We start from the raw sequence: 9,810 nt of genomic DNA on the forward strand, positions 1-9,810 counted from the left end.
TTCTTCGATTTATAAGGTTCATTGAACTACACGTTATTTAAACGATGCATAAACACCAGTTGCACGAACAGGATATTCGATTCTTGCAACTAGTTTCAGTATTATCATGCGTATAATAGCATCGGAATGAGTGTCAAGTTCAAATTTAAGTATGATAAATAATGTGACATAAATACTACATGTCTGACGAAATGCTGAACAAGTAGTATAAGTCTAAGTCATACATAAATCACAATTTAAATCAGCCAACGCAAATGCTAACGTTTGCGATAGACATTCTAATAGAACATATTATTTTGCTGTGTCTATCTGTCCTATGATATTTCATGCTCTTTATCTAACTTATGCATTTTAAATTCTTGTAGTTAAACGTCAAAAATTTTGAAATTTGTAAATTATATCGCACTTTATAAACGATTAACGCTTCCGAACATCTATCTTGTGTTCATAATTCTTATTATGTCGAGGCTACCGCTGACAAAGAGTCTGCGATCATCGGGATAACATCAGAAGTCTACATCAGTCAAATAAATATTGTCCGTTTTCATACTGCTACACATTCATAACGATTACTCATTGCAGGCGCGGGTTAGCTCGTGTGTTTTATTACTACATCATTATAAATAAGTAGGAAAAGACTGACGAAAACTGGCGTTTGTTAGGTTTGTTATTTATGTAACGATCGCTAAAATAATTGTTTTAATAAATTTAAATGTATCTAGATAAAGATAATATCTCTCTATATATAATATTGTAGCAAATTGATTAATATAATACGCGAAGAAAACAACTTCCTGGTATTAGAAAGGATTTTCACCATTTCTGTATAGACAAATTCAACTTTCTTTTAATGCACCACGTAACAACGTGGTGCTACCTATTATTAAATGTGCTTTATTGAATAATATAAGACGTACAATAAATAAAAATAAAGTTGAAGTTTATTCACAAGATTTCTTTTGAAGCAGTTCCTTTTTAAAATTACTTTTAAATGTTGATTAAACTACTATGTGCCATTTATTTTTGTTAAAATAATAGTTTCCGTTAATTTTTGAAAATGTTAAATGAATAGAAAATAAGTGTATAATTAACACAAGCATGTTATAATTATTGATGAATATTATGATATTAAGATATCTTAATATATTATAATATATATGCAATTGTATTTATATATAATAAATAATATTTTATAATTACATGTTTCTAACAATAGTATAGTGTATATAAAAAAAGATATTTCTATTTTGTGAATACAAGTTTTTAATTAAGCTTTTATGAAGTTAATTGAAATGCTCTCGATATTTAATGTGTTAATGATACTGTTTATTTTCTGCTGTAACCAATCACGTATCAATGTATCAATGACCGTAAAACTAATCATAATCTTTGTAATTGATCCGAGAATTCAATTTTCTTCAATCTTGTCAAACAATTTTGATAAGAATCTAATAGATCCCGTATATCATTATCTATTGTATTATATAGAAGTAATATTTCTACGGATTATAAAGTTCACCAGAGACAAACATTTATAATAAGTATGCTAGTGTATTACAAAATTTTATTATAAATTGTTGATTGATAGTATATATTATTAAAACAATGGTTAACAATTTTCCAATGAAAATTATACTAAGAATGTCATGTATTTTTTTTTTCTCATATAATTCAGGATTGCTCTAAAATCTTAAAAACGTATTTATTGGCAGAAAATGCAACGGTGAAATAAAGCTTAGATTTTTTATACCATGACAAACAATCATGAGAACGATCACGGTTTCTACGAAAAAATTGTGAGAGTACGTTTAACGCATATGATTTTCTTTCCGTAGGCCCAATATTATTCCCAGCTGGACCGCCACCTAACTCAGCTGACACCAGTGGCGTCATCGTAGGTGCGAGCGGATATGGATTCGTGCCACCCACCGCAGGTAATTCGTTCACCAGGTTTTGAGAATCAAAAGATATTTGGAGGCATTTAAAAAAAAAAAGATATCGAGAAAGTTGAAAGGGATCGGTGCTGGGATACGAATCGGCGAGCCTTCATATGACCAATCCCTGCATGTAAGATAATTTAAAGAGCCGTCGAGGCGAAAGGATAATAGAATGAAAAAAAAAGGAGAGAGAGTATCTCTCGTCACGTAATGCCTCGTTCGGCTCTCTGCACCCAACTTATATATAAGCACTATTTATTTTTGTCATCTATAAAATAAATAGATGATACTCCCTCACTTTAATCCTATTTTAATTTTTTCTTAAAGTCCGTCGTGCATGTGCAACACTATAATTATTGTTTTACGAACCGTATGAAAAGTCACGTATGAAATCTAATACGTATATTAATATTCCAAAAATTCAATACGATATTAAATTGTGCAAATGTAATAATGCATTTTAATATGTCACGATTAAACTATTAAATTATTAATGTATCATCGCTTTTCATGTATCATGTCAAAATAACGAATGTGCAATTTTGTAAGTAGTTCTAAATTATTGCAATTTGAGAATTTAATTTGTTCCGAAAAATCAGGTTTCTTATTTTATTCTTGTAATTCTCTTTTAAATTATTTAAGCATAATGCTTACATTATGTTACATTGTGGCACAGAACATTTGCGCATTCGTGATTTTGGCATAAAGGAGACGATATTAAAACGATAAACGCGGTTTTTCTTTCGTTGTAAAAGAATTGCACGACTGTTCGAACAATCTTTATAGTTGTTAAGAATATTATAATATATAAATGCACTGTGTTACTTAATAAAGAAAGAACTAGCAAATGATCGTCGCAAAACTGACGTATACGCATAGTAATCGTTGTACAAATTTCGATCTCTTTCTTTATATAAGTATGCTATGTAACGACAAAAAAAAATGATTTATTAAAAAATTAAGATGACGTAATTTCGACCATCGTGTCGAATGCATACCATTGAGTTCAGATTGGCAAACCGCAGAAATTATTTTCCCATTATCTTTATCAATATATTTCCGCAAAGGTCGACTTTCTTAGTTCCCCCGACTTTTGATCCTTGAATCTCGGCAAGTACGTCATTTTGCGAGTGCGTTGATGATATCCCGTCGTTCAGTGTTCAAGAACGATAATCACTTCTTCTCCTTTTACATCTTCGAGAAACTGTACGTGGGGATAGCATTACAATAGATGGCTGCAATTGCGAGCATGTTAAGCTTTAATTTTCAACGTTTCGTTCGGCATTTTCATTCTATAATTTTCATTGAATTAGAAATAGAAAATCGCGATTTCGGGATCGCAAATCGCGACAGCTAGACGCAATACTAATATGTGGTACGTGGGTTCTTTAGCCGCTCTCTAGTAATCGTAGTGCACCCATCTCCGTCAGCATGCCAGAAATGCACACTAGCGGATAGATAACATAATATCATGAATCGCAGGTAAGTCTATAGATATATATTTTTTTCTTATAATTAGATTTCGTAAATGTTCAATGAACGTTTCCATTGACGTTATCTATAATTACATGACGATGAGAGTAAATTATTTTTTTTTAATAATGAAAACTTTCACCGGATCTTTATCTTATTAACCTTGTCAGTTACCTCCAACGAACCATTTACCGTCATCCGTTCGCTCGAAACGGGAACAAAGTGATATTAGATTCTATATTCACGAATATATTTGATTCAAGCTCGAACGTATTGTAGAATCATAGAACATAAATAGGTTTTCTTGCGTAATCGACTTCTCAATTTCCGCGACGTAATACATAGGCAGCGTGTCTCTTCCGCTAATTTAAGCGTACTCGCGGCTTTCATTTTTTCGCGCCGTCCTTCGCACCTGCTTTCGACCATTATCGAAATAGACTCATCAACAGGCATAACGAGAGACATCATGAGAGGAAGGAGGAGAAAAAAAGAACGATTGCCACGAGAGAAAAGGAACGTGAGGTGGAACTTTGTACTTCCTTCTTCCGCGAACGCAGATGGGTACCGGTTTTCTCGCGCGATGAATCTTCAGCCTTGGAATACACTTGGAGTGTCCGCGACGGTTCAGTGAAAGCGATTTCGACTCTATGTGGCCTCGTGTGTAGCTTAAACCCGTTTTACGCGTAACCTTACTCAAGTTACTCCATTGCGCGTAACAGGTGTTACGAGGTCGATAAAGCGACAAGATTGCCTTTTTAGTCAGCGACGCGTTATACTATATGCTGGTGGAGAGACAGAGATGGAAAAGCGAAGATCAATGCTCCCTTAGTCTCGTCTTTGACCCGACCGAATTAGACTTGACGGTCATACGCGGTCAAGTTCGATTAACTTATTTTATCATTTGCACGAATGCATCGTGTCTCTTCTCGTTTAATTCTAAGGAAAGACACGGAATTACAATATTAGATGAGAAAGGCAATTTTTTCATCATACTTTGATTTAACTAAATTTTTTTTTAACATAAGCGAAAGTCAAAAGATAGTTGACATATAGCATGCATAAAGATAAAGTATGTATCTTGTCGATCGGAGAAATTATATAACGTTCGTTCGTTTCATGCTATATCTCATTCAAACATTTCGCCAAAAAATGTTTATCGAATGACACAATGATTGCAAAAATCCATGATCCAATATTATATCAGTAATGATAAAATTATGTTATGTCCCTGCGGCGAGTGTGACAGATGTTATAACGTTTTCGAAAAGAACGGTGGAGACGATTTTAGTTACGGATTCGTTACCGGCTGTCTTGTGGAAAGATCAATATTATTCGGTAATGTCAGGTAGTCAAGTTCGTAATTATCGATCGACGAAAGGAGTGAGAACTCTTTCGATTGAGTAATATGTGCTTCTGCGAAATTCGATGCAAAAAACGCAGAAAGAACGTAACCGCGTAATGCGTGGGCAATGTTGTTGCAATCGGCTCGACGCAATAAAGCTTTATTCTCATAAGCCGACATATATTTCCGTCGGTAAATAATTGCCCAAATTTGACGAGGACTCCTCGTGATTTGACAAAAAACAAAGGTTCATAAATTACTTGTATTGAATATATTCCCCTTTTCGTTTTAAATATTTGTTGTCTCGCGCGAGATTAAATAAGAAAACAATATCAACTAAATATAATGTAATGCTGTATTATGCACACAGGTTTGTATAACTCTATCAAAGTTAACGAAGGGTATTGCTAACGGTATTAAAACTCACGTACGACGCAAAAGAAGTGAAGGCGAAGCAAATAAATTCCTCTGGATAGAGAAACACGAGCCGGATATCGAGCGAAGACCTGTACATCTTGCATTTTATAACACTTTGTACTCGTTAATACACGCAACTCGACGCGAGAGAGAAATCTTGGCAATCGGGCCGTGATTAATGTGGTAGCGCATTAAGGGCGAGAAACGTTAAGCCTGAAAGTAAGACCTGAGGTTGTAGTTAGGGTAGCAGCTTTATCGGGACAATTTTGAAGATTAACCAGCCCGTTAGCAGATAACGAGTGTAAAGTATAATTTAATTCTCTGGCAGGAGAAATAAAATCGCTGAGAAGCGTTGAGAGACGTTGAAACACGCGCTAATCGGATTGATAAAACCGAAGAAACGGAGCGGGATTGATGCAATTCGCGTGCGAGCGACTTTCCTTCATGAATAATTTCTGCAATCATTTTCATTTTTGAAACTCAAGAGATATATCGCGATAAAAGGAAGAGCGTGCGAATAATGTTTGTCTACGTTTGCCAATTACGCATAATTTTATCTCATGCCGACAACGAGCCACTCTGTAAATCTTGCGCGATTAAACACATATAAAACGAAAGATGATAACGTTCCGGATCAAACGACTATTCGTTCCCTTAATAGTCATTAAACCCGACGATCTGCATTTAATTACGCAACACGCAAAAACTGATGACCCCTGCGGACGTCCTTGACGGAAATTTATCTGGGGTTGAAAGGAGGAGGGCGCGTGAAAAACGAATTTTCTCCAAAACTCGTCGTCGGTATTCCCTGTGGGAACAAACTCTCGTAACTTAACGATATCTCTGTTAAATACTTTTTCACGGGACATTAATTTAGAACTTGGATGAAAAGACGTCGTACGACTGTGTAAAAAAGTTTTATAGCGTATACTCGATATAAAAGCAATGATTTAGTACATTTGACCTTATTTTAGTTGCAAACAATGTCGATATTATACTGGTCGTACAACATATTATTTATTTTAAGAACTGCAAGTTATTTGCAAGATATTTATCACTTTACCATCGATTATATTCATCATTATGTATTGAATAAATTAATTGTACTTTATAGAGCATTGCAATTTTTATAGAGCATATATTCCAATGTCTCTGGATAATAAATGTTATATTAAATCTAACGTTTAATACGTAAAATTTTGTAATTTGCATAACGTTGTACATACAATGTTTTAATATAAAATCAACGACAATTTCTAAATATCAGCGATACGACGAGATAGCAAAATACACGCTTTGATCGCGCAATTCATTTTTAAGTCGAGTTCACTCACCGCCATTTACCGACGATTATTTCTGAACACTAGTATTCGTCGTTAGGATGTTTAAATTGACTTTAATCAGAACTGGCAGATTCTTTTTGATTCTCTAATAGCTTCCATTCGAATCCCTCGTTCGTTTCACGATCGGCTTTATTATCGATGCTGCGTACGATTTTGCTAACGCACACGTGTGCTACATATGAAAGTGAGAGAGAATTGAGGAAGCATTAGGGGACTGGAAAATCGAGCACCTACTAATCAAAGGGTAGAAACGAAAGGGATGGGGTCAGTGCCGCCATGACGGGTGGCGAGACAAGGTGACAAGGGTCTTATAATTAGTAGCTTTGAAGTGGTATCACCCCTTGCTACTCATTAGAGACGTTCAAATGCTCTGGGCATTAACACTCCGAACGAGGCTTTTGGCGACAGCGATCATAGATGAAAATCATACTGTTGAATGAATCTCGCACTGATAAATTTAAGAGCTCTCAACGATAGCAAGTGGTCGCGCGAGAATATCGAAAGATAAAGGAAATGAGAAAAACGCTAGAGAAAAAGAGGCAGAAAGAGATAATTAGAATTTGATTGCGCAAGGAAAATCAAGAAAGTTTAAAAGCGATTTTACCGCGACGATGACAAAGAATCTGACGGAATCTGCTGTAAGCATCCCGAGCGCGAAAGTGCAAGCAGTTGGAAAATTAAACGTTAATCTTTTCGTTGTTTCCTTGCAGTTTTGCAAACGGAATAATTAAGAAATGGACAGATCAAAATAATGTTTCTTTGAATCTATATCGTTCTGGCATAGCTTAAACATAATTTGCAAATCTTTTAATATACGATATATGAAATATATCCGCGCGATAAATTTATAAGGAATAAATTTTATTTATAAATATTTCCAAAAATTTATTTTTAAAATATTTCTCTATAATTGATTATTCTATTATCAAATATAATTTTGATATTTTCAAATATCATTTTGATATCATTCTAATATCAATCCAAATGCTTAAAAATTATCAAGAATCGAATTTTCATTTATATGTTGCAGGTTACTTCACTTATTTCTACTTCTAAACATCGAACTTTGTATCAAAAAGATCACAACTTACGGAAGATCAAGATTTCGAACAACATGGGCTCGCAGATTCCAGTTGAAAAAAATTGTGGTAAACTTATAGAACAGTGTTACGCGATGATATGTGACTATTGAAAGAAGGACGAGTCTAAAATAATGTTTTAATAATAGCTCTTTTTATTCATAATTCGAGGTATGAGAATATTTATATTTTCCGTTAACTTTGCTGGATTATACAATATAAAGTTCTCAAAATAAGAAAAACTATTAGTGCAATACAAATAGAATAATGTAAATGTGTCAGGATGCGATAAAATAAATTTAGAAAGAAAAATAGCCCCTTCTCAAAGCATAATGAATAATATATAAAATATTAATGCAAAAAAAAAAAAAAACTTTTACGAAAGAGAATACAGTAAATGAAATCCATATTTTATTATCTCTTTAATTAAAGATTATTTAAAATATCAATCTGTCATTAATATTAAAATTGATATTACGTTTTCTACTTGATCTTGATATCTAACGCCACGATAATCCCGTATACGGCAACAAGAACGTCCGTTATCTACATATATTGAAGTCGACGAAAGTACAAGCTGTATTTTGCGGTGCATTATATTACGGGTACTCGCGCCTTTGCGTGGCAGTAACGTTAAGGCATGTACAATTAATAGCGACAGAAAGCATTGTGTACGACAGTGCAATCCTAGAACAAAGAGAGCGAGACTGAGTTGCGATCCGCTCCGGTATTACGTCAAGATATCCGCTTATAAAAACGAGATCGGTAAATATAAGCTGGTCCGCGCTCCGTTGAAATTATAAAATCGTTAAAACCGGTGATATGTTTTGCCGATTGGTAAGTTATTTATTGCGACTGCAATGGCGATTTAATTAAGTATAGATAGCCTTTTTCGCGGGCGAATAGTCGTAATACGATCCCAAGATAGATCTGTATTCAAAATGTTACTGCCGTGCAACACGATGCAGTTTGGTAAGTAATACGTAACGCTATATGTAAATATGGTATACATTACGATAAAAGAGAAATGGACAGAAGCCATGAATCTCAATAAAAGTGTTGCCGATGCTTTCGTTTCCGTGTAATCTAATCGCAATTTTTTCTCAACGCGAGATATGTACGTTCTACGTTACGCTTATTGCTTATTTCGGCTTCTCGGTTAATTTAATCTGTATTCGTCAGTTTTAATCGCGCGGTACACGCTGGCAAAAAATATATAAATTCGCAGCTTCAATGATCCATGGCGCCGAAAACAACTGCATTCCAGATATAATTAATTCGCATCTACGTAATTTTTGCAAACACATGAATATGGCCGATCTTAGAAGATTTTTGTAAGAATTTTTGTAAAAAAACATGTAAATATATTATATGTAATCTATAAGAATGAAATAAAAAAGTGGCTACCTATATATCGTGTTCGTTTTATTATACCCTTTATTACAATGAAAAATTTTAGATAGGCATTTTGTAAAATAAATTAGAATGTAAAAATAGATTTAAAAGTACTTGACTTAAATTTATGTATATTATTCATTAAAAGTTTGTCAATCGCAATAAATTTTTATTGCAGATAAGTATTAATAATTGTTTTGCGCGAAGAATCTAGATATTCCGAGACAGCGCAAACCTTTTAGTTTCTCAAGCATATCTTGTTCAAGAATGAAATTTGCCAATAAAATGACAAACACGATAGACAGCCCTCTTATCCGCGACGAAATCTGTGGTGCTCGACGCTCGCACGACGACGATAATTACTATCGGCCGCTGTATTACTCGCGCTCGCGTGTATTAGTAATTACGAAAGTTTCCTGCAACTATTTAAACACTCTCTCGGAATATTCAAACACATATATCTTCAGCTATACGTAGACTCTCGCTCGATCTTTGCGGATGGAGAAACTGTGTCTTACAATATATAACGAAAGTCTAGTCTACTTTCTGTGTCGTGCATTAATAACCTCGATAAGAGCAAATATTAATCTGAGCAGTTACAAGCAAAATGGATATAAAGAAAGATAGAAATAAGTGGAACTATTTCTATTCACAATTAAAGTTAAAATAAATTGTCAACTAAAAATAATTATCCGTTATGTAAAATAAAATGGTCTAACAATAAGAATAATTTGTTCTGTATAATTATTTGCAATCTGATATCTCGAAATTGCAAAGCAGGCAGTTGTAAATATTCAAATTTTAGATTCTTTGAAATAGAAACG

General features: G+C 33.9%; 1 protein-coding gene across 2 annotated transcripts in view; it reads left to right on the forward strand.

Moving 5' to 3' along the window:
- Positions 1-8,990, forward strand: part of Wat (worker-enriched antennal transcript) — a 36,895-nt gene extending 27,905 nt beyond the window's left edge. For both annotated transcript variants that reach the window (XM_070309282.1, XM_070309283.1), the window contains exons 3-4: positions 1,836-1,934; positions 7,543-8,990. In XM_070309282.1, the coding sequence (XP_070165383.1) occupies positions 1,836-1,934; positions 7,543-7,568 (125 nt within the window). In that variant the 3' untranslated portion in view covers positions 7,569-8,990. The remainder of the gene's footprint in view (positions 1-1,835; positions 1,935-7,542) is intronic.
- The last annotated feature ends 820 nt before the right edge of the window (positions 8,991-9,810 follow it).

This window comes from Polyergus mexicanus, unplaced genomic scaffold, assembly GCF_030449975.1.
Source record: "Polyergus mexicanus isolate NDT 795.1 unplaced genomic scaffold, iyPolMexi1.0 SCAF_16, whole genome shotgun sequence".
Taxonomy (NCBI): Eukaryota; Metazoa; Arthropoda; class Insecta; order Hymenoptera; family Formicidae; genus Polyergus; species Polyergus mexicanus.